Source organism: Centruroides vittatus, unplaced genomic scaffold (genome assembly GCF_030686945.1).
Source record: "Centruroides vittatus isolate TY-2023 unplaced genomic scaffold, ASM3068694v2 contig_3158, whole genome shotgun sequence".
In the NCBI taxonomy this organism is placed as follows: Eukaryota; Metazoa; Arthropoda; class Arachnida; order Scorpiones; family Buthidae; genus Centruroides; species Centruroides vittatus.
Window position 1 is genome coordinate 26,080 of NW_027122034.1, and position 27,475 is coordinate 53,554.

A 27,475-nucleotide genomic window follows, 5' to 3' on the forward strand; every position below is an offset into this window, starting at 1 on the left:
TCATTTTAAATTATTCTGAAATAATGTCAGAGTGCATTTTATTTATATGTATTAAACATCTTAAATATTTAATTTGTAGAAACAAACAATTAATTTAAAATGAAGTAATTAGTTTTGTAAACATGTATAAACAAAAAACTCTACAGAAGAAAAGACATTTTAAGAAATTGCGTCATTATCTATTACAGTTTCTAATATTCTGATTTAGTGCTAATTGGTTTTTAATGCAAAATTTGTTAACTAATGGAGAAAATATTGAGAATACAAAGTAGGAGAGTAATAATAAATTTGATATATGATGTATAATTTCATTTGTATTTTGCAAAACAGTTTTTGATTTTCACTTCAAAACTAAAAAAAACTGTGTGACAAGCATAATAGAATTTTCATTATAATTTGCTTGTCATTCAGTTTTCTTTCATTTCAAAATGATAAATCGGTTAATTAAAGCATAAAAAAGCAATTCTTTTTACAGCTAATTTTGTTACAAATGAAACAAAAAATTATATTATCTCATGAAAAGAAAAAAACACTATTATTGTTCTAAAGTGTTAATAAAAATAATAATAAAAGATAGATATTTAGTAGAAAGAAAAAATTTTGATATATTAAAATGACGTATAATTAAATTCATTTAAGCTTTGTAAGAAATAATAATGGTTTATAAAATAATAATAACTAGAAAATGCATTTGTGTTTCATAAAAAGAAAATAATTCAGTGATGAATTACTTTACAAGTTCTCTTCAATTTAAATTTAATAAATAACAATGAAATTTCATCATTAACAGAAACAAAAAATAGCGTATATATAAATAATGACTGTTTATTTTAGAAACGTACAGAATTGTTTACAGGATCGTGGAAATGTTTTTAACCTAAAATAGCATCACTTATCATAGTTAATATAATTGAAATCATTCATGGAAGTGGTTTATATTTAAGAATAATGTAATGTGTTTTCTTTGCTTATTTTTAAGTTTCATTTCAGTTTTATTTGTTGACTCTTAGATTAAAATCTTCAATGAAATAGTCCTGTTCTAAATATTGTATGTGTGAATGTAATGCATGATTTGTAACTGTACTTAATATAATAATAATATATAATAATTAAATAATAACTTTTTCTTCAAATGAAATACTTAAAAATATATATATATATATATATGTGATATAATATTCAACTAACATTAAGCAATGAAATTATTTATTAGAAGTTTTTAACATAATATATTTACAATTGTGAGGATCTGAACGGGGGTCAACTGGGAGGTACGAATGTGGGGTAGCAATCGAGAAATTAAAGATCTTCTCAGACGTGAATAGGAGGAATTGAATGTTTTGATTGAACAATGGAAGTTTTTTTTTGTAAACTATTTAAACAATAGAAAAGACTACAGTTGAGGAAAATGTGGCTAGACAGGAGTGGTATTCAGTCGCGATGTTGACCTCTCCTGCATCCTCCATCGGGTTTTGAATTGTCACCAGGTGATGACGAGAGACCAATGGGAAAGCGACTTTTTATGAAAAAGTAATAAAACTGCACATTTCAAGGACATTCGGGTTCTTAGTTTCTGGTTGTTGGTGCTTGCCATCAGGATTTGCCACTGTGTGGACCAACATCAACCAACTAGTCAACACCCAAAACTAGCCATCACTCCTGGAGACATCATGTTTCTTCTAGATTCACCTTTCTCCTGATTCGAAACTGTGTCGCATGCCCCGGGGCTGTCCACCAAAATGTTTGTCGTCGAGGCACCGAGAGAACTTCAGACCGAATGTTGGACACTCAACCAAAAAGAAAAAATAGAACTTTTTATTCAGTCCCAGAGTTGGATTTTGTCTAAGCTTTGAAGAAAGTTGTAAGAAACTTCTATTTTTATTAAACGGTTTTAAGATGGAAAACCTGTCTTGGTGAGTCTTTCCACTCCCACATGACTGTGTCGATCGCTCGGTTATCGAGACAGCCCCCCCAGTCGGCTAACCTCACATAATATCAAAAAAATGCACTTTTATAATTTAAATATATAAAATCAAATAAATTAAATTTAAGTAAATTATTGTCATTTTTATTTAATTCAAGATTCAGTATTTATATCAGTATCAAATAATATCTAAAAGCATAAAAAACTTAAAGTAATATCTTAAAGGAGAAAATTGTTCTTCATGTTTTAAAATAATAATTTGAAAGTGGAGAATAGAGAAGCATGTTTAAAAGTCTTGGTAAGAGAAAGCTAATCCTGCAGACTGATTAACATTTTACTTAAATGTCAAATGTTGGTTATTGTCTGCAGGATTAGCTTTTTATTGATTTACCAAGGCTTTACTTCCTTGATGTACTTGTTGTAATTAACGATTCAAAAGACAAACCAAACATGTTAAAAAATAAATGAATATGTCTTATATTTGTTTTATATTTCTGTGTTATAATTTGTTTTTATTCAGAATAAAAAAAGAAATTTTATTTTTTGACTTTTCTTGTATGTTAAAAAAAGTCATATGTGTAATTACTATGACATCATTACAATGCTGGGCTGCAATTTTTAATAATCTTTTAATTTAAAAAAGTCATGTGACTTTCTGTTCAGGCTGGAAGTTTCTATATAACTGGAGTCTCCGGCCCCTTAGCTTTCCATATCTGCTATGCATTTTAGTGGTGTATTACCCCTGTATATCATACTTTTCCTGATAACAATCAAGTTATGCCAGTCATCTATGTAATTCTGTACTGGAGAATATTTTGAATTGAAATCATGTGCCTTTCAGTTTATACCGGAAGTTCATATATAGTTAACCAGAGCCTCCAGTCCCTCAGCTTTCCATATCTAGTATTGATTTTCAGCTTTCTAACTCCGTTCTCAAGATTAACGAAAGACTGACAAAGAGACAGATGACTGTGGGAATGTATTGGATGGTCATACTCTCAGGTCTTAAATGGAAAATTCCACTTATTATATATATAGTGGAGTTGGTTTCCATTTAAGACCTGAGAGTCCTGAGAAAAATAAATAAATATATTTATTTTTTTTTTCCACATATTACCTAAAAAAGAATTATTGAGTTACCAATACAGAATGAGTTGAACAGAATTGTTGTGGGTCTCAGGAAAACATTCAATCATGGTAAATCACTATAAATTTATTAATCTCACGGTAGTCCTCCTCATATCTGGAACATTTTGTGGTCATGCTTATGCAGAAGACATTATATTGAATAATGTCTATTTACTTAATCTAGATCTAATTTTCAATGTCAAACAATCCTTAAATTTTTAATTCTTGAAAAATTACTAAAAAAATTTAAATTAGAGACGTGAAGTATAAGATCTGTTATAGAAAAATAGCAGTTATATCAGATTGACTTGTATGAAAATACAAGCTATGTCTTTGTATTGCTTATATGTAAAACAAAGCATTAAGAAGTGAATTGTTCTAAGTATTTTTAAAAGTAGTAAGGTATGGATTTTGTGATGTGTAGCATTTGTGTGAGAGTTTACTGCGATAATGTTGTCCAGTCATTTGTTTTAATCATGTGGCTATTTTTAATGTGTATACAGAACATGCTAAAATTTGGGCCTGGAAGAAGTCTGTTTATATGAAGAAGTTCAGCTAGAATAAATACATTTGCAATATGATGTACTCTTTAATGAGTAATTATTCTTTAGTACGTTAGTAGGATTTTATGGTTTTAATTTAATATTCTATTTTAATAAAAAGTGCACAAATTATATTAGGTACATTTTAATTTGTGAAAAATTTCTTTAATTAGAATACCATATTGTTTTAATGGAAATCTAATTGTTGCCTTAACATTTTGGTGATAGGCAATTACATTTAATAACTTAAACAAAATATTTCCATAAGTGAATGTATAATGTTAACACTAGATTAAATGTTTATTTAAAATAATTTCTCATTAAAGACTTTAGATAATCTTAAGGTGGATTAGCCTAATTCCAAAAACATTTAAAGATATAAAGCTGAACTTTGTTTTTAAAAACTTATTTTTTTGTTTGAATAATAATTTATAGAATAAATCATTCAAGAAAAAGAATTATTTATGATAATTGAGTATTTCCTGAAAAAATAAAATCACTAAAGAAAACTCATTTAAGAAAGTAAAAACTGTTAAAGTAAATTACTTTTTCTCATGTTTATAAATTGCCAACAAACTAAAATATCTCAATAAATTTTATTACAAAACTAAAATTAAATCAAATTTATATTTTTCCAGGGAGATAAAGGTGAAAAAGGTGATCGAGGATTAACGACGACGCTAGACGGAAATGCATTTCCTACAGGATTCATCGAAGGTCCACCTGGTCCACCGGGTCCTCCAGGTCCTGCAGGACCACCAGGAAGAAAGGTATATTTATAAAAAAAATAATTTTTTAATATATATAATATTTTACAGTTTCTGCTTGTGCAGAAGGTATGTAAATATCAAATGTCACAAAAATGGATGATGATCGTTTGGTTAATTTACTTTTTGCACCAGGGTGAAACAGGGACACCTGGACCTCCAGGGGATCATGGCGATAAAGGGGATAAAGGAGACAGGGGAAGAAGGGGCAAGAGGGTAGGATGATTTTCAGAAAACTGTCTTTTTTATTATTTACAGTTCTGTTGCAATATTAAAATATATATTGTAAATTTAATTTTATCATATTGCACTGATTATCTTAATTAAATGCTTCTTATATACTGTAATATAAATTAGCATATTAATATCTGATTTATGCAATTTTTTTAGTATTTAAGCACATGTTTAATAATTGCACCTTTAATTAATATAATAATTATTAAGCTGATAATCACTAATTTACTAATAATTTTTGTTTGTTTTTATAAATAATAATTTGCTTTTTATATAGTAATATTTTTATAGTAATCATTTTAATTTGTTTTTAAATGCATGCTTAAGTAAAAATTGCTAATTCTGCACTTATCCTGCACTTTAATTTTATTTCATTAATTTAATATCCTCCTGCCAATTTGCTTCCTCTGTTTCCATTTTGTTATTTTTATAGTTCTTCAAAATACAATCACACACAAATATATATTGGGTAATTTTTGTTTTGACATAAAATACATTCTAATTAAAACTCACAACATTCAAGATATTCTGGTAAGTATTGACTTGTTTATTAATAATAATAACTATATTTACTTCTTTTATAATTTGCTTAACAGAGATTTCTTTCTTTTCTAAATAACTTTTAACATCTGTTTTAATTTATAACAAAATTTTATGCAAATTTAAGATTTATTCTTCATATCTATAATACTGAAAATTACATTGACAGTAAATAATAAATCAACTTTTATAATTTATGCAGATATTAAACATAAACTGTAACAGTTTTAAAGACTCTTAATTTTCGACTTTAAAGACACTAAATATTTGTTGAATATATAAAATGGTCATAATGTTCTTTATAGTTTTTGGATTTATGAGGATAATTCTCATCCGAATTTTGTCTTTGTTTTGTATTTAATAAAGATATAGAAGTGAATTAAGTTTTAGCAGTTTTTATTCTGTAGACTAAGTTTTCTTCTGTAAAATCCACTTTGAAATACATTCTCAAAATATTATTATCATCAAATTATTTAAATGAGTTATCAAACATAATTATTCAAGCTATTAAATGACATCCGTTACCATTTAAATGAATAAATTTTAAATTTGTATATGGTTTAAATTCTAAATAATTATGGAAATACTTTATACTAATTTACAATGGGTTTTTATGTTTTTTTTCTGTTATCTAATTAATTTATCTAGCTATTTCAACAAAGTTAATTTATCTGCTTTTTTGTCATGTAAGTATTTACTTTTATTTTTATTTTTTAAATGGTGTTTTTATTTTTTAAGCATGTTTATTCTATAACACTTTTTCTAAATTACTAATTATATTTATTTGAATAATACTTTCTCTTTAAATAATTTTTATTTTTTATTTTTAAAATTACATCTTTTAAAACCTAATAAAATATAACTACCGTACATTGTTAGAGAATTACAATAGTAATAAACTATTCACATTATGAATTTTATCAAATATATTAATTACAAGTATCATCATTCATAACAAATATTATATATTTGGGATATCTTATATTTGTAAAAATCAATATGTTTTTTCTGTTCTTAATTAAAACATTATATACTCAATCTTCCTTACACACCGGTGATTCAATCAAAAAATGCACTTACGTAAAACCAGATAACCGGAGTGGTTAGTATTTGGGTCGCAAGATTACTACTAAGCCTGAAGAAGAGCCTAGAAGAGGCTACGAAAACGTTTGCGACCCGAATACTAACCACTCCGGTTATCTGGTTTTACGTAAGTGCATTTTTTGATTATAAACGTCTAAAATATAATGTTTTAAACTATTAAATTTTTTTAAAATAAATAAATGAAAATTCTATTCTCATTGAATATGTGATGTATATATATATATATACACTATAATTGATGATATATATCAGGTCAGTCCATAAGTCCATGCGCATTTCTATGACCTTGAGAAAAATCTCGTTTTGCTGTTAAAAATGTCAGTCTAATGTGATAATTTTTACATTGAAGTGTTAAATTGGATCTCATTCATATAATACTGTTCAGAATTGTCAACATTTCAGTTGTTTATTCTTGTTAAAATGGAAGTAACCGACGAATACAAAAGACATGTTTTATACTTTTTATTTTTAAGTGGTGAGAATGCTACAAATGCAGCCATAAAAATAAATACTGTACATAATCAAATAGTAATTAGTGCAAGGATTGCGCAGAAGTGGTTTGAAAGATTTAGAAACAATGATTTTAGTGTGGAGGATAAGGCTCGTACTGGAAGACCCGTTGACTTTGACGATGATGCTCTCTCTGCACTAGTTGAAGCAGAACCATCTTTAACAGTTGATGAAATTATGGAACGTTTAAATTCATCCCATGGAACTGTTCATAGACACCTACAACAAATCTTTTTTGTAGATAAAAATACGCATGAACTTATGGACTGACCTGATATATACAAGGCATGTTTTTTAAGTAAGTATCATTTTGATATTAAAAAAACACAACTGCAATTTTTAAATAATTTTATTCTTACGTGAAAGCCTGTACCTTATTCTATTTTACAACATAATTTTCTTCAATATGGAGGCACTTTTCATATCATACAACCAGCTTCTGAATTCCATTCTCATAGAAACCTGCTGCCTGATTTGCCAACCACTGCAGCACAGTGTTTTGACATCATCGTTGTAGCACTAACTGCCTAGGTGCTTTTTCAAGTGGAGGAACAAATGGTAGTTACTAGTCGCTAGATCTGGGCTATATGGAAGGTGATCAAGTTGTTTCCAGCCATATGATGTGATAAGATCTCGGGTTCGTTGAGCCACATGTGGACAGGCATTGTCATGAAGCAAAACAACCCCTTACTGAGCTTGCCATGCTTTTTATTTTGTATGACGAAATCGTAAAGCATGTGTTTTCGCAAACTTTTGAAACAACTTTCTGCATCGAGTCTTCAGTAATGAGAGACAGTTGCCCATTACTCTCTCGTCATGGACATTAGTATGGCTATCTTTAAATGCTCTAACCCATTTTCTTACCATTCCATCATTCATAATGTTTTTTCCATACACCTCATTAATCTGCTGATGAATGTCAGCCACTTTCACGTCTTTTGCATTAAAAAAGAATCATCGCACATACTTTACAATTGGTGGAATTTTCAATTGTTTGAGGCATTTTAAACACACACAAACAAACAAACGTAAAACAAACAAATGCTTCCATAGTTGCATCTGTGGCTAGCCAACAGATGTAGGTACTCAGCGCACATTCACAAGAATACCAACTGTAGCACTGCAATAATCCTCTTTTAAAACAGAACTTATTTAAAAAACACATCATGTATATATATACTATACAAAATTGCTTAGAAGAAGGAAAGCTGATTCCAAACCATGGTAGTGTGGACAGCAGCACTACTCATTCCCATTACTAATGAGAGCCTAAGATGAACAACATTGGCAAGGCACTGTTTTGGTAACATCAGGTATGGACACACAGTGGTGTAGCGAAGGGGGAGCAAGGGGGTGTATTATGCACTGGGCTCCACTCGCAGAGGGGTGCCCAAATGGTCTCCAAGACAAACTATATGTGTTTCTGGAGGAGTGAGGGGTGCCAATAAAGTGTCGTGCCCTGGGCACCAGTTATGTTTGCTACGCCACTGTGGACACAATGTCAGTAATTTAGTGCTCATGACAGTCAACCAAGGCTAAAGCTGAAGAAAGAGAATCTCCTTTAAGAAAAAATATAATTTCTTACAAGACTATACATTTACATTAGTCCTTATCCTTCCAGTCCCTTCACATGCTTTTTAGAGGCAATAACAAGTCTACGGCGGAACTGACCTTTTATTGGAGGCTACTGTCTGCCATCCAATGTAAAACGGTTATAGAGTCCTCTAACGGTAGCATACATATTCTTAAAAAATAATAATTACATTAAAAGTTGCCGGGACAAATTCACATTTATGAAAAAATATAATTTCTTACAAGACTATACATTTACACGAGTCCTTATCCTTCCAGTCCCTTCACACGATGGCGGACAGTAGCCTCCAATAAAAGGTCAGTTCTGCCGTAGACTTGTTATTGCCTCTAAAAAGCGTGTGAAGAGACTGGAAGGATAAGGACCCGTGTAAATGTATAGTCTTGTAAGAAATTATATTTTTTCTTAAATGTGAATTCATCCCGGCAATTTTTAATGTAAGAGAATCTCCATTCAGATCCAATATTGGAACTTAACAAAAATTAAGCAGAAATCAGCTTTCAAATAAACTCAACTATGAAGATAGCACTAACATTGAAGAAAATTGAGAATTCCTAAAAAAAAAAGAGGTCACTGAAGCTGCTAAAAAAATGCCTTGGAATGGAAGAACAACATATACAAACCATGATATTAGAGGAAATTCTTGAGATGATGGAAAGAGCAACAACAACCAGGCACAACACATAATTTGCAGAAATATGATTAATGAACAAGAAAAACAAAGGAAGAATGTATAGAAAAGATCTGCAGTAAAGTTAATGAGAATATAAGAGTGATAAGAGGAAACATCAAGAGAATGTATAATATAATAAGGCAACACTTTACTGAATGAAAGAAAGCAACATACAAGCAAGGACAAAAATGGAAAGATTCTAACTGAAAATGATGAAATAGTATATAGATGGAAAGAATTTACAGAACTTCACCAGGAAAACCCACTCAAGAAGCATATTCTTAAAGGAGAAATTACAGTGGATGGAAATGAAATTGTCCCATGAATACTGAAAGAATAATTTGAATGAGAAGTCAAGAACAGCAGCAGGAATAGATGGAATCTTTGCAGAAATCATCCAAACTGTAGGAGATAATAGAAGATATACTCTATATAAATTAGTTGATCAAATTTATATCATTGGAATCATCCCAAAGGATTTCAAACCAGAATATATAATTCCAGTATGTAAGAAAAAGGGGGAACTAAAATGTGAAGATTGTAAGACACTAAGTTTAATGCCACATTTAAAAAAAATCTTTACAGGGATAATACTTGACAGATTACAGAACATTGTCAATGACAATATCTCTGAGGATCAATTTGGTTTTAGGAAAAATAGTTACACAAGAGAAGCCATTTTAAGTCTACGCATGATTATAGAAAAAACAATAAAAGCAGATGTGCCAATATTCATTGCTTTTATTGATATAGAAAAAGCATTTCATAATGTGGATTGGACAATAATGTTGAATATTCTAAAGGAGTTGAGAATTGACTATAGGGATAGAAGAATAATATAATATATAAAGACCAAATAGCATTAATAGAGAAAGCCTTATTAATACTACTTGTATTATTATCATCAACTATACAAAAACCAAGAAATATAATATGTTATTTTAGTAAAGAAAAAGCAAGAATTTTGAAAGGACTCAGATAGGGCTGTGGACTATTATCTATTTTATTCAACATTTATATAGAAGATGCTGTGAAGGAATATAGGGAAATTAACCATAATGGTATAAAGATAAATGGCAAATCTTCAATACAATGGTTTTACAGTGACATAGATCTGGTTGCAAACTGTGAACAAGAGCTATAGGAGGCATTAGGAGACCTTAATAATGCACATAAGGTCAAATGCAACTTAAATAAATCATATAAAGACAAAAGTAATGATTTGTTCAAGAGGAAATGAAAAACATGCTATAATAACACTTGAGAGGAAAGAATTAGACAGAGTGGAGAATTTCTGTTACCTGGAAAGCCTCATAACATCTCACAGAAGGTGTGAAAAAGATGTGACATTGAAAATTCCTGGGAAAAAAGAAGTGTTCTACAGAATGAAAAGAATGCTAACATCATAGAACATCTTTGTGAATGTGAAGAAAGTCTCATCAAAAGTTATGTTTGGAGAGTGACCTTCTATAATTTTGAAACATGGAAGTTGAGAATAAAGTTTTGTCCTCCCTTTTTTCCTCAACTACAGGCTTTTGAAACGTGGTGCTGGAGGAGAATGCAGAAAGTAGCTTGGACTGAAAAATTGTGCAATGAACAAGTTTTAGTGAGAGCAACAGAATCCAGAGACATTCTTAACACTATAAATAAACAAACAAACAACCTGATAGGACAACTATTAAGATATTCAGAATAGATGAAGGTATTATTTGAGGGAATGATGGAGAGAAAAGCAGTAAGAGAACAACCAAGAATGGAATATTGGGATATAGTGAAAAGCAAAACACATTTCAGCAACATTAAGACAACAGCAACTGGCACTAAATAGAATTGAATGGTGGATTTGATGCTGCTTATAACTCTTCAGTTGAAGAGAGAAGAGAGATATTGTAATTAATATATCTTATATGTCAACAGTGTCCAAACTGCAACTTGCAAGCCACGCGTAGCTATTCTAGACCCTTACTGTGGCTCCCATATACTTATACAATTTCTTTTTAAATTTGGTACATAAGTAATATTTTTTTTTTTGTAAGTTTGCTGACTATTATGTATCATGCTATACATACAGATTTTAAGTGTACCTTGCAACGTAACCTTAAACAGGCAACTGAATGCTAAGGATACATTTATATGAAGTAACTTCTAAACAGTTAATGTCCCAAGTACAAATCTACAAACCTTCTACTAGTAAGTAAAGGAGAAAAAATAGTGATATATATTTATAATAAACCTATCTTTTTTTAAATGTTTTTTAGATAGCCTTTCATATGTTCTACTCTAACATATGCATTTTTACTCTAACATAGTAATATTTACTGTAGAACAGTAATAACTATAGTATTTTAATTATATATATATTTAAAATACTTTTCCAATAGAGGTTATGGCTCTTATGTGTGCTTGGTAGACATTGTGTGGCTCCTGTTATATATCATATATTCAACGAGAATAAACTTTTATTTTTATTGAATTGTATTATATTATATATATATATATATATATATATATATAATATAATACAATTCAATCAAAATGAATATGATGAACATTTCATTTGAGGTCACTAGATCTGTATGTTCTTTGCCATATTTATTTTTAAATATGAATAAATTGATGGTAATTTAAATCAATGTTGGCTATGATTAATAGATAATAAATTAGTGAAAATACTTATGAGTTATTATAGTTACATTAGGAATCAGATTATATTAACTATATAACATAAGTTATACATATTTTTTTCATTTCAAATTTCATAATAGTCAAAATATTACCCTTCAATTTTTAAATCACTTATATTTGCTAAGAGAAATTTTTACTTCTTATAAAAGAGAATCAATTGAATGGCATTGTATTAATTAACAATAGCGAGGTTGAGGCCAAAGTTTTAAACGTGAAAACGTGTACGTCGGGCGTTTGGCACCGCTTTCCTGTAAGCCTGGAAGTTTGACAATGGCGTTTGGCATGTCGAGCATGATTCCACTGACTTTCCAAACACCATTGTCAAACTTCTTGGCTTACAGAAAGCGGCGCCGAACGTCCGACGCACATGTTTTCACGTTTAAAACTTTGGCCTCAACCTCGCTAATATCATTTGATAATCATAAGCAAAAAGCATGATGTTTTTGTTATTGTATATTACAAGGAATTTTAAATCTGTTATTATGAAGTAGTCTTCAAAAACAAGTAAAAACAGAACTTTTAGTTAACTGAAGGAGTCTTAATTCAATTTTACATAAACTTTTGAATCTATTTTTTTTTTGACACTTTGCACAACAAATATCTCCTGTTAGTTCATCTGAATTAACTGCATTTGAAATGATGCATTTAAGGATTGATACTTCAAAAACATGTTTGTACTATTATATTAAAACTTCTTCAATTAATTGATAGTAGTATTCACTTGCTTTTGAAGTATTCTCAAATATTTTATGCAGTTGAATTCTAAATGTTTTTGCATTTGAAATCGGTTTTTCTTATTCTAAGTTTATGAATAATTTTCAAGCATTTAAAGATAAAGTGTTTGTTATTTAGTAAAGGAAAATATAATATAATTATAAATAACAAATTTCTGTATTAAATAACTTATTCGGTATTTTAATAATGTATTTGAACAGAATATAAAGACCTTCGTGCATCAAAAGTAAATTGTTTCTTAAATATATAACAATGATCGTAATTACTTTATTTCTTAATAGTTACATGAAATTAATTTTTTTAATTTAGAAGAAATAAATTTTTCCAAAAGTGAAAAATATTTTCTAATTTTCATCCTTTTTTTAATTATATACATATATCGTAAATATTCTTACTATACACTAAAGATTATTAAATAAGTTAAAAGCAATTAATTATTTTTCTATTGGATTTGTTTGAAAATAATAATATAAAATGTTAAAATTATTGCTGAAAAACCATTTAACTGAGATATGATATATATTTAGTTGATTTATAAAATAGTAAATATTTTTTTCCTATATCTTTAGTTATTTTTTAATTTATCATTATCACTATTCACTTCAAAGATTAGACTTTAACCTGTTTTAGCATCTTTCTAATTCTTCTGTTGTATTTTTGATTTATCTGTTTCTTTTCTTGTTTGTATGATAATGTGGGTCTGTTTTGTGTATTTTTTTATCTTTCATTTTCTTGGAAATATTTTAAAAAATATCTTTATTATAAATTAAAATTTTTTAAAGAAATCAGAATGATTTTTATAAAATATTTCAAGTTTAGATTCACATCGATAATATACGAGGCGTGTTTTTAAAGTAAGTACCATTTTGAAATATAAAAAAAACAAGCAAACATTTTTAACAAAATTTTTATTTATGTGAAAGCCCATATTTTACACTACTTTTCTACATAATTCCCATTAATATTGAGACACTTATCGTATCATGGGACCAGCTTTTGTATTCCATCCTCAAAGAATGTTGCCGCCTGATGAGACAACCACTGCAGAACGGTCGTTTTGACTTCGTCGTGATTGGATTTTGACTTTGTCGTTATGGTGCTGCCCTGCCAGATGCTTCTTCAAATGCAGAAACAAATGATAGTCACTTGGCGCTAGGTCGGGACTGTATGGAGGGTGGTCTAATTGTTCCCAGCCAAATGATGTGATTAGGTCTTGAGTTTGATTTGCCGTATGTGGACGAGCATTATTGTGGAGCAAAACGACACCCTTGCTCAGTAAGCCCCGCCTTTTGTTTTGTACTGCATGGCGCAGTTTTTTTAAAGTCTCACAGTATGCAGCTGAATTGATCGTTTCACCATGAGGCAAAAAATCAACAAGCAACACTCTGTATCTGTCCCAAAACACCGTGCACATGATTTTCTGAGCAGAAATTGTTTGCTTGAACTTGACTTTCCTTGGAGATGATGAATGTCGCCATTCCATGGATTGTTACTTCGATTCTGGTGTAATGTAGGCTACCCATGTTTCATCACCTGTAACAATACGGCTTAAAAAAATCATCTCCCTTGTCACTGTAGCGCTCAAGAAAAGTCAATGCATTGGCCAAACGTTTGGTTTTGTGCTCCTCCATCAACATTTTCGGCACCCAACGGGAACACAACTTCCGATAATTTAATCGTCCGGTCACAATTTCATAGAGAACACTTCTTGAAACTACAGGAAACTCTTTAGATAAAGATGAAATCGTGAATCGTCTGTTCTCCATCACTCTACAGTCCACTTTTTCAATCAAATCGTCGATAATAACTGAAGGTTGCCCACTTTGTTCCTCATCATGAATGTTTGTGCGGCCATTACTAAAGGGCCTAACCCATTTTCGTACCATTCTATCACTCATAACGCTTTCACCATAAACTTCACTGATTTGGCGATGAATTTCAGCTGCTTTCGAGCCTTTAGCACTGACAAAACGAATAACGGCACACACTTCGCAGTCGGCAGGATTCTCAATGAGCGGCGGCATTTCGATAACACACAAACAGTAAGCACAGTCGACTGGCTTTGTAATGGTGTTTGTGGCTTCCCAACAGATTTAGGTACACAGCGCGCATGCACTAAGTGCCGACTGCAGCACTCCAGAGACGTTATATTAAAACGGTACTTACTTTAAAAACACACCTCTTATTATTAGAAAATATATTATCAATAATACTTTCCAGACCTGTGAATACCTGTGCATTCTGCATTTTTTTGGCAGTTTTCAAAAAATCATAAAAGAAGAATCAAAAATAATTCTCATAATATTTTAGGATTTGTTTCTTTGTATTAGTACTTTTGTTAACATCAAACAATTAACAGCCTAATCATTAAAAAGAAAAAAATTTTTAAAAAATCAGAATAAAATGCCTTGTTTTAAATTTTAAAAAGTTATGTATCAGATCATATCAACTGCAATAAAAAAGTTTCAAACATTTTATCTGTTACTTATTTTGGGACTGACAAACTTTTAGGCAATGTTCAAAGCATAATTTACTTTTTTGGGAACATTCAAAGCACTTTTCAAGATACAATTGATTGTCACAAAGTTCACAATTTTATGGTGTTTACATTGACAAAGCTTCAATCAGATTAATTTTCTTTGACTTCAGAATCAGAACTATGTAATTTTGACCTGGGATTATTTATTAAATGTAAAGCTTTATTAACCAATAACTTTCTGCATGTAGCCATTTTACAAAACATCAAAATATTAAACAATGCATTCCATTTAGCAATGAAAATGATAAATTTTTATTAAATGAGTCCCACTTCTTCCTACTTCAGCTATAAATGAGTCTAAACCATCCAACTCCATAAAATAACATATAAAACTGTGAATGAGTGAGACTTGTTCTTCACTTTTTCAGAGGAAAATTGGCTTGTTGAACAAGACTTTTCCGTTGATCAGAGTGTTAAACTGTGCAATTTTTATTTTGAATATTTAACCTTGTCGTTTTTGAAAGTTTAAGTAATACTTAATAAAAAGTCTAAAAGTCTAATATTAAATATTCAGTTTTTCATTTTATATAATATATTAAATATATATAAACCTACCTAAGTTAAATCAATCTAAATTCATAAATAAAAGGAAACATTTTATAATCAAAAGTTATTTTAGATTTTTCACTATTTCCTAAAGAAAGAAAATGTAGAGATTTTAATAATAGTTATTATGATCACGATTACCACAAAATTAGTATGTTTATTTACAATATTTTAAAATAACCTGTTCCACTTTCTTCCCAAAAATTAAAAATTATCAAATAATCTTTATGTACATTTTAAAATCATTTTAGGGAAGACCAGGAAAAGCCGCCGATCGGGGATTACCGGGTGAACCAGGTCCTAAAGGAGAACGAGGTTTTCGTGGAGAGAAAGGCGAGAAGGGTGAGAAAGGAGATATTGGATTACCTGGAATGCAGGTAAATTTGTATATTAAAAGAGATTTATAAGTTATATATTTGAAAAATAATTTTATCATAAGAAAAAATATGATTTAATTTCATAATTTAACTTAATTATAAATAATTAAATAAATACATATTTATTTAGACTAATGAAATAAATCTAATTAAATAGACTAATGAAATTCAATTCTTATAAATAAATACAATAAATATGATTATATGTAGAATTCCGAACCTAATCAGGTTTAAAACTTTTTATTGGTTTTACATAGAAATTTAGATACAATAGGTTATTTTCTCCTATGTTTTGTGCTAGTGCATTTTTCCTATAGATGGACTTATCAAACTGGACAGCAGCTTCGTAATAAATACAGAAGAAAATTGTGTCTTAAGGTCATTCTGTCTTGTGACTGTCCAGTTTGATAAGTCCATCTATAGGAAATAAGTCAATGGACAAAAAGCGATCTGAATAATACAATAGATTCTATTGGATTGTGGCCTACTAATTTAATGACAAGCAGTTTCCTGATGACAAGAATTTCCTGATTTAGTGTTCTAGGTGCCTTGGTCCAGTAGGTTTTGACATTCCTTTATCCCAGGTTCTACCTACATTGAAATTTACAAGACGAATTATATATTAAATATTAAAATTAAACAGCACAAGAGTTATGAACAAAGCAAAATGCCACTTAAGCATTCACCAAATTTTAAAGATGATTAACATTAACTGCAAAATATAAGTGCAAAAAAATTAACTGATAATTCAAATTTTCTCAAAATATTTTGGACAGAAAACTTGGATTTATAAATCTGGCAGTGGACAAGATGAAATAGTAGTAAACAAGAGGTACTGCAATCTATATATAAAATATAGCAACAAGTTGCTTAACTTTCCCTGCAACATTTTGTGGTGCCATTTGTTATCATATTTTATTTAAAAACTTTTAACTATTATAAAATGGCAAAAAGCTTAATTTTGAGGGTTGGGGGATGGGTTTTTTATAAAAAATTGTAAATGCTAATAACAAGTAAAATCATCATTAAGTCTGACCCTACTAGAGATACACTCAACCTCCTTTATCTCTCTACCCTCTAGACCTTTAATCACCAAAATTTAATAGCTTCGATTTCCCTAATAAACAAACCTCCCTGCAAAATTTCAGAAATTTTCAACAAAAAGCACAGGAGTTATTAAGCTTCAAACAGGGTGAACAAAATTGTGGCCCCCCCACACACCCACTAACATCCATACATACCAAAGAAACCCTCCCAATTTTTTCTGCATTTTTTAAAATTTTTTTTGAAATTTAATGTGTCCTGAGTTCAAAAATGTAAAAATCTTGCATAGAGGGTAATTTTTGACTGACTGCCACACTTTCTCTCACAAAAAATGACACCTTTAAAAAATCCAGCAGTGAAATTTACTAAATAATAACATTTTCGATCAGCTTCACCAACCTTCAGTTACAATAGAATAGAACTCGAAAAATATAATGTAAATACAAAGATTTAAAAACGATAACAAGAATTCTAAAATAAATAAATGTATAAATAACAGAAATTGTAGTTGAGATTAATAAAATAAATAATTACAGAAATAAAATAAAATGTAAAAATAAATGAATAAATGTCCCTTAATAAAATTAAATTTCATTAAAGGCCCGCCATACGGTAGACAAGCTGTCTGCATCTCTCTGGTTGATGCAACCAGATTTTTTATGCACTTTAAAAGTTTCCAATTTTTCTAGATATCTCATAGTATGTATATTAGATGTGGGTCTGATGATGATTGCCTGCTCCCATTGTACTTGTATGTCCTGATTAGGGATTCTCATTTCTTGGTCTTTTGCTTGTCCCGGGATTCCGGGATAAAAGTGAACTGTTTCCCGGGATCCTGGAAAATCCCAGGATAGAATTAATTATTTTTAAGATATACAAAATATCTTGAAATCGAATGATATAATTATTTTTCATTTTTTAAAGTAATTTAATACGTTTGCAATCTCTAAAATCATATTAACAATGCTGTGTAAGTTATATATCAAAAATTACCTTTGAATTAAGTAGAAATTTTCACAAGTAGAAAAATTTTTTTAAAGTTTGCTGGAAACTACATACAACAACAACAATAAAAATGCTTTGAATTGAGTTGAAAATTTAAAAAAATGAACTTAAAAGGTAATTTTTGTGATTTAAATAAAACATAATACAAAATATTATTGTAAATTTTTATAATAAAATTTTAAAAAGCAAAGATGGTCAACACTCCCATCACTCAATCTGATTCTTATTTTACTAATGAAAGACTGCTACCAAGAATGTTCTTTCCGATTCAATTGATATGAGTGGAATCGTGTTTAATGCATTTAAGAGAGAACAAATGTTATGTGTTTTTTCACCTGTAGCCTGGAAGATTTTCGTTTTCAAGATTGTAGTACTTCTTTTGCTCTCTAGTATTCTTGATTTGTCTGCCTCAGCTGCTTTAATAGCAGCATTGAACTTATAGCCCGATAATTCGGCAATTTGTTTGGCTTTAATAATTAGGTTTATGAAGAAAAACTTCATACTTGCAGACTTTGTACTCATTGCGCTTTGTACTTTGCACAACCTGGTGTTACAGTTACACAGTTATTGAAGCTACTGGGCATGGTTAAAAATTAAGACAGCATAAGCACAATTATTCCAGATATTACAGGTTCTGACAAGTAAAGAATTTTCAGAGTCCTGCCACAAATAAGCTACATATTGATTATTGACCATTTGTGACATGCCATAACAAGGAAAAATTTTAAAAAATAACAAGTAGGTTTAAAATTAATAAATAAAAATGTATTCTAACAGCTTATGAGTTAATTATACTTTCTATTGGTAAAATTTCCATAACCTTAATATAAAATAAGAAAAAAGTGAACTTTTAAGAAATTTGTGGGATTTCCCAGGATGATAAGAATTTCCCAGGATATTTCCCAGGTTAAAAAAACAATTGGGATCCCGTTTGAGAAACCCTAATCCTGATGTTGTAAGCTGCAGCGTCATATTATCGAGATTTTTATCAATTGTGTATTTATGTTCTTTGAATCATTTGACTCAAGTATAAATGAAAAAAGTATAAATGAAAATTTATGAAAAATTTGGACCCCCTAAGTATAAATTTCATTTATACTTAGGGGGTCCAAATTTCATTTATACTAAGTATAAATTTCATTACTTACAACATCAGAATTAGGGTTTCTCAAACAGGATCCCAATTGTTTTTTTAACCTGGGAAATATCCTGGGAAATTCTTATCATAAAATTTCTCAATATAGGGTTTCTCAAACGAGATCCCAATTGTTTTTTTAACCTGGGAAATATCCTGGAAAATTCTTATAAATGAAATTTATACTTAGGGGGTCCAAATTTGGAGCACATTTTCCAAATCATCCTTTTTGACAGTTTTCTAAATTCAAAAATGCTCTTTACAAAAATCTTATAATCACTTCTAACAAAGAAAGTTATTGAACAAGTAATAAAAGAATAGAAAATAATCCTCATACCGGTACATATAAAATCCAATATATCTTCTTAAACCTTTAAGTTTCCGGTACTCAAGACGAAAATTAACCAATAACTAACGTTTTCGATTCTCCTCCGAGATCTTCGTCAGGTTCTTTGACGGTTTAAAATGGAACACATTGAAAATAGAATGCCTTTGAAATTCAAAAGATAGAACATCTCCGGCGTGCAATAACTGAGAAAGATCCAACATGCATTTAATAGACAGGAAACCATCATAAAAATGACGCTGTCTATCTGTACAGGAATACTACACGACTACCAATGCGGATGCACCTCGGAGATATATCGCCACGCATACAATAAAACGTTATTCTCCTTGAAATTAATACACTTCCCCGATTTTTGTCTTGTAAATCTCAAGGGTCTCCAAGGCCCTGATGCGGTCCATATCGTATAACCTTTTAACGAGGCTGGTGTTATCAAAGTCCACAATTGGTGTTAACAAGGTCAATGTTGTTTTTGTTAATTGTGTATTAACAAAAACAACATTGACCTTTCCTTTGAGGCTCTTCTTTGCTTATGGATATTTAAATTGATTAAATGTTCTTCTGGCATTGTGTTCTTGTAAAAGAAATATTTATTTTAAAAAATATTACAAATTGAAGACTAAGTACAAAATAATTGTTTTCCTGTGGTTGTGATGTGTAAAAACATCAAATTTTTATTTGTATTTAGTCTGTATTTAGACATCAATTTTTAATATTTTTAAATCTATTTCATCCTGGAGTGTGAAAAACTTTTTCAATTATTAAATTTTGTGGAATAACAATGAAAATTATAAATATACAGTACAATTTTAATAATCTCCATTCACTCTTCCAGTATGTCCAGTAATCTAAGTGTACCATTGTATATCATCTCTGTTTGCAGTGGAGTAGCAATAGGACTGAATGTGTTGTTAGACTAGATGTTGCTTGTCAGAGAGATTAATAAAAAAAAAGTTAGACTCACATAACTGGTTATATAACAAAGGAACAAAGAATACACAAAGATTACACTGTCTTGATTCACGGAAAGTCAGCGCTGGAAGGGGGATGTGAAACGAGGTCACCGTCCCCGAGGGGTCAACAGCACCACCAACCTTTTATTACGTAACAGAAGAACGTTTATAAAACACTGTGACACGATGCGTTGTATGTAACAATGTCATATAACATTTGACAATAATTTCGATCATTGATTCCATGTGCTCTGTTTTATTGCAAATGATAAATAACAACAACAATAGATTAAGCTATTATAGTTATTTTGTTAAAAATGCTGACAGACAAAAAAATTTGTGTACAATATGCCCATAAAAAATATGTATATATATATATATATCAGACTACTGAGATTGCACTGTACAAATCTTACAAATAAGAATTGAAAGAGTAATTGAATATTTGAAATATTAACTTGTAATTTATTCCATTATGATTGATAGAAACAATGCTGAAAACCCATGTTTAAATTTCCAAATATTAGAGAGTTTAATAAATATATCATAAACTAAAATTGGAATAAAAAATACAATAATAAAAGAAAAGTTTACACAGATTTTTATTATAATAATCTCATTTTTTCTAATAATGTTTTATAATTAATTTTTAATTATTTTTTATTTAAATAAGATTGATTTTTTACTATATATTTCCTAAACTGGTACTTTAATCTGATTAGGAGGCAAAATCATTTGAGTATATAAAGTTAAATTTTTATTTTAATTAAGGCATTCTACTTTACTTAAAATTTCATTTACAAAACTAGTTATTAAAAAGTTAAACATTTTAAAACTATATTAACAGGGTGATCCTGGTTTAACTGGACCAGCAGGAATGGATGGAATAAATGGCTTACCTGGACCACAAGGACCACCTGGTCTTCCAGTATATTTCCAAATTGTGTTTAAGTTTCTTATGTTATAATTTCTTAAATAACATCTTTTGTATTATTTTAATAGGGACAATCAGGTCCCAAAGGTGATAAAGGAAGTCAAGGAGAAATAGGACCGCCTGGTTTTATGGGACCACCTGGATTACCAGGGCCTCCAGTTAGTAAAAAGTTCATTTTATCGATTATGTTTCAATAATTTTATTAATTATTTATTTATATTTTTAGGGTAAAGCAGGTAGTAGAGGAGACAAAGGAGATAAAGGAGAAGCAGTAAGTATATTGATAATACATTTTATATTTAAAACAATTTCTAAAAGTTATAACTTAATTAAATTTAAGTTTGGTAATTTATATATATTTTTTACATTTAAATTATAATAGTTCCTATTGAATATAATGAGAAAATTTAATATGATATATAAATTACAGTACTCATTAAAATGTAAGTTTTAATTCTCTCAACTTGAAGTTGAGTTAACACTTTTTTTGAATATGCTCTGATAAAAACAATAATCAGAGCATATTCAAAAATACAACGTTTTAGATTTCTCTTACAAATCAGTCAATTTGTCTTTTCACAACAATGACATATTAGTGTAATTGTGAATTTTCTTACCTGACAATCCTACTGTCAGTAGACAGTCAAAAAAGGGAGAGGAGACACTAATGGTGAGAGAAGTTCATCAAATTTTCATTCACATAATAGCTGCCTTGTCCTGGTTCCCATTGATTAAAGTGGATTCCATTAACTTTCATAATTCTTCCTTTGCACAGTCCTGTCGTTACTGGTCATCTTTGTGTTCCTCCCATAATGGCACTGAAAAGAAAGGAGAGTCTCTTTCTCTCTCTCAACCACAAGTCAATATATATCACCTCCTGCTGCCCTGCTACATTTACTGCCCCTCCAGGCATTAACAGGCAATGAAACATTTTAAAAATTTATAAATAAAGCTTTTTAGCCAACAATTTAATTTTATGTACAGAAATGACGAGCAATTGTCACAAAAATTTATATGAGACAGAATTATGAAATTCATTTGAAAATATAGAAAAGCAAAAATACATACATAGAAAAGAATTTAAAATTCATAGTGAATTTGTCTTTATATAATATCTGTACAATAGACCTGTATATATTACTGTTGACTCTATTCTTTTCAGATATTTTATGATATTGGTATCCCTGCTTTACAAAAGTCAAGCATTCCCATGAAATCTTTCATAAGCAAAAAATGGTATAAAATAAAGAAGCAGTTACTATTAATTTACATGGGAAAATTTTTTGAGCATTCCCAGACCCAAAATATAATCTACCAAATTATAGCAAATAACACACAAAACCTGAAGTAGCACTAATGTATAATAAAAGCAGAAATGATATGATAAATAATACATAACCTATATAAAATATAAATAAATAATGGCCTATATACAGTTTAGTTTCACTTACTGTCAGAATCAGAAAGATAGCAAATGTACTGGAGACTGGAAGGTGTTACTTATGTTAGGTTGAGTTGTCAAAGGTTGAAGTAGTGAGAAGTACAGAACACAAGGATGTAGAAAAGAGAGAAAGAGGGTTATCTATTGACATGTCTGAATCCATCAAAACAGGCAGGTCACTAACATCTATGTCTGTCTGCTTTGATGTTGAAGGTTGTGGCTAATGTAGTGTGTTTGAAATACAACAGTATGACTGTTAAGCTTCACACTTTTTCTATCATATTGCGATTGGTTTCAATTTGTATTCTTTCCTCTTGCAATTGCATCAGGTTTTTATCTGTCAGTTCTTGGCCATGAGATGCCAAAACCTCTTCGATATTATCTTTGTCAAATTCTATAACCCAGCCTTCTTAGCCAAAATCACTATTGTTGTGTTTATTGTTATTGGTTTGAAGTTTTTCAGCATCAGTTTTATTCTGTTTTATCAGTAGTCATCATATTGAATAAAATATGATGACTGCTGAAGTCATTATATTGAATAAAATATTCTATTATTATTGAAACATAATGCAAACAAAACTATTTTTTTTTTACAAGATATCATTCAGATCATTAAAAATAAACAAAAGCTATAGTGTTATAGAACTTAAGATTAATACATCATAGAACATAACTAACATTATAAAATTATATAGTAGAGTAGCTAAATAGCTATCATTACTCATATAACAGACTATAAAATGATACACAGAAGATGCAATTTGTCAATCAGTATTAAATCTAGAGTACTTTATTTCTGTCTTTAGAAATGGCAAAAATTTTTAATAATTAATTGTTTTAATTTTTAAGATATTGCTAGTAGTACCAATATTATGTTGAAATATTTCCTAATATCTGCTGTATATGAATTTAAAGTATTCTAAGAATTTTTCTGAAGACTAACATATTACTCAAAAACATTTACCGTATATTTCCGCAGATAAGATGATAGTTGAATCATAAAAAAAGGCCCCCAAAATCCGGGGTCATCTTATAGGACAGATACAAAAAAATTAGATTGAAATTTATATAAATTAAAACCATTATAAAAAAATGGACAAACCGTAATTATTTACTAATAGAGAGTAGGGCATGTCCACAAAATAGAATATGACGTTTTTGTGAATAGTCAAGGTCATTACCCGAATGCCCGAATCAGTGCGAATGTTTGCAACAATAGCGAGGTGGAAAATAAAATTTGTTCATTCGAAAAATTATGAATAGGACATAATTCCGAATATGCTACACAGTATTATTATCCAGATGATGATCGCCGATCTAAACTAAATTCATAGGCCATTGATAGTTTGGGGGTCATCTTATAGGACAGATATATGCTAAAACTATAAAACTTTGATGAAAATTTATACCTCGTCTTATCTGAAAGTCGTCTTATCTGCAGAAATATACAGTAAATGTCATTTTTTATAGTCGATTTAATGTGAAAATGAGCATTTATATATAACAGAAAATCCTGTAAAGATTACATAAATAAATTAAAATTCATTTAAAGTTTTAAGAAAGAAGTTTATGGTATAAATTATGTTCAAAACACAAAAAATAGTTCGAAAACCTTTAATATGCAGTTATGCAGTTGGCTTGGAAAGCGGCCAATATGCATCTATAAAAGAGCAAACTGAGATTACACGGCTTTGGTTTTTTAAAACATTCTAAATTTTATGTTTGGCAATAGAATTTTTTTGAAATAACAGTTTGTGTTTGATCCCGAGGAAGGTCAATAAAGTTGATCGAAAACATTAGATTGTTTGTGATAATTTTAACTTGCATATTAAAGGTTTTTGAAGTATTTTTTGTGTTTTATATTAAGTGCAGTTGGAGTGATAGTAAATTATGTTCAGGTTAATATTTAATGTTGATTAACACATTGAAATTTCAAAACTGACAGTATTATAAAAAAATTTAGATGTAACAGAATTAAAAATAATAATGACAAATAGAAAAAGTCATATACAAATAATTATTATAAAATAAATTTATAGTTTGTTATAATATTAGTTTATAATGTTTCTAGACAAATTTTAAAATGATGTAATCTGTATTTTTATTATGTATTTGATTTATCAAATCTACATTAATAACATAATGTATTAAAAATGTCTTAAATATTTTAACTTTATTTTAATGGAATTTCTATTCTCTTTTTAGTCTAAACTTTTTTATTTTTAATAACAAATTTTGGTGTAATTTCTAAGCAACTAATGTTAATAAAAAAATTAACATGCATATACTAAAATATTATATATATTTTTAACAAAATTCATTTATAAAAATTTTCTAATTTCTCTCTGAATATTCTTTTATCCCTTTTCTCTCACAGTCACCTGTTAGATTTATAAAACAGGTAGGTTTGGAAATTTTTATTAATTATACTAATCATTTTCTTTATTATAATTTGGTAATAATATATTTCAAGATATTTTTTTTTTAAAAAAGGGTGAAAATATTTATAAAGGAATTGGAAATGTCGTGAGTATTTTCTTCTATAATATAATTATTAATAATTAAATTTGTTCATTTAAATTAAATGTTTAGTAGATAAAAATTAGTAGATTATTAAATGTTTAGTAGATAAAAATTCATGTTTTGATATAAAAAATTAAAGAAAAATTTTAGTCATTTTGTTTTAAGTTACTGTTATTTTGATGAGATAAACACTTAAGCTAAACTCTTAAAAGAATAATGATAAATATTTTTAAATTATCTAAGAATATTATGTTACACTTGTTCTATGCTTTGTCTTAACCCTAGCAATAATTTCTTTAAAAATTTCTTTAGAAAAGCAATGAAATTAGCAATAATTTCTTTAAAAATTTCTTTAGAAAGCAATGAATAAACTATTCTTATTAAAACCCAAAATCTGTTTTATTTTAAAGCACACAAATTTAATTAACAATTGATTTTCTAGCATTTTGAACAACTAAGCCAGTCATCAGGAGAATAACTGCAATTGGTCTCTTGATTATGGAATTTTTATTACAGAACAATAGGAAACTAAAAAAATTGAATTACTAATTTTTTTATCAAATGAAAAACTAAACGTTATACATGTTATATTAACATTATGAGAATAATCTGAATAAAAATACAGTAAACCCCCTGCAGCTTAGACCCCACCAACTCAAACTTTGAAGAAAAGGAGATTCAGACAAATTTTTTCAAAAAATTGTACAGTAATTTAAAAGTTTTTGATGATAGAAAATTTATGATTACTTATTAATTATAATTTTTCTATTGTGAAGAAGTTTTAATTAACAAATATTTTCAATATTGGAAATTTTTACTGTGCATTATATTTACTGTAGTTGATAAGTTACTAAAAACTATACGTTGCTTTAAACTGTACTGTCATGAAATTTTTTGAGCTCATTTCCTATAATAATAAATTCAGCAATATAAGCTACTAAAGCTCAATAAAATTTCCATAGAGCTGATAGTAATAAATTACTGTACTGTACACACCTTTTCATTTTCTGCTCAGAGAAAATACTCCACTAACTTGGACTTTCTAACTAGAAACCTTCCTATTAGTCCAAGTTAGTGGGGGGTTTATTAGCCATGTCATATATATTGATACTTTAAAAGAGAGGGGATTGTCAAAAGATACATCCTCGTGCACAAGAGGGAGAGAGGAAGAATAAAGCGGCTCACTGTACTGTACATGTATGAATGATTCCTAATTTTAATTCACATCACAAAAGTAAAATTATTTAAATATCAACTTTAGTTTAAATCCACTGCAGTAAGTTTGAAATATTTAATCATAAAATATTTTAAATAATTTTTCAAATAAAAATTATTAAAACTATAATCAGCCTATTACATTTATACAATATTACAAATTTTGTATAGTAGCTTAATTAATCAAAGTTGACATTTGTTTGTTCAATTCAATAGTAAATAGTGAATCTACTGAGTAATTGAGCTATTATGAAAAATTTCTTAAATCTTAAGAAATAATTTTAAAAATTTTGTGTTGCTTGTAATAGAAATTCAACTCTCATAGTGAACATGAACAAACTTTTACATAAAAAATTTAAATAAACATACAGTACAGAATTTTGAATAGAATTTCCATAGAATTTTGAATTAAACCTACATTCAATAAAAAGTTACTCAGAAATTCATTAGATTAATATATCTCAATCAAAATGGTCGATTGATGTATATTAATCTAATATAAAGTTATAACTAATAAAGAAGTTTAACTCCATCTAAAATATAAAAGCAATGAAGAAATTATGGATATTTGGAAGTTGAATATAATAATCAATATTCAATTAATTAAATAAGTGACTAATAAGACTATAATTAAATTTAGATGTTCCAAACAAAATAATGAATTACCCATCTGTATTTTAATATAAGTCAGAAATGGTATACTGTAGTAAAATTATGACAAACATATTATAAAATAAATTTATAATATCAAAACTAGTGCAAAATGTAACTATATTTTGTATTAGTTTTCGTAGAAATATATAAAGTTGATATTTCAATAATTTTACTTCTATGATATGAATTAAAATTAGGAGTCATCCATACATTTATAGTACAGTGTTTCAGCCACTTTTGACTTCCTCTCTTCCTCTTGTGTACAGGGATGTACTTTAGACAATCACCTCATGATGTGCAACAGTTTGTGGACTCTCTAACATTAAAGAA

At 28.7% G+C, this 27,475-nt stretch overlaps 1 protein-coding gene across 1 annotated transcript in view; it reads left to right on the top strand.

Moving 5' to 3' along the window:
• The window catches only part of LOC136973381 (collagen alpha chain CG42342-like), a 72,217-nt gene that overhangs the window by 19,921 nt on the left and 24,821 nt on the right, over window positions 1-27,475 (top strand). The window contains exons 11-17 of the mRNA XM_067268103.1: window positions 4,233-4,364; window positions 15,770-15,895; window positions 21,226-21,306; window positions 21,381-21,470; window positions 21,539-21,583; window positions 25,131-25,154; window positions 25,247-25,279. Coding sequence (XP_067124204.1) covers window positions 4,233-4,364; window positions 15,770-15,895; window positions 21,226-21,306; window positions 21,381-21,470; window positions 21,539-21,583; window positions 25,131-25,154; window positions 25,247-25,279 — 531 coding nt within the window. The remainder of the gene's footprint in view (window positions 1-4,232; window positions 4,365-15,769; window positions 15,896-21,225; window positions 21,307-21,380; window positions 21,471-21,538; window positions 21,584-25,130; window positions 25,155-25,246; window positions 25,280-27,475) is intronic.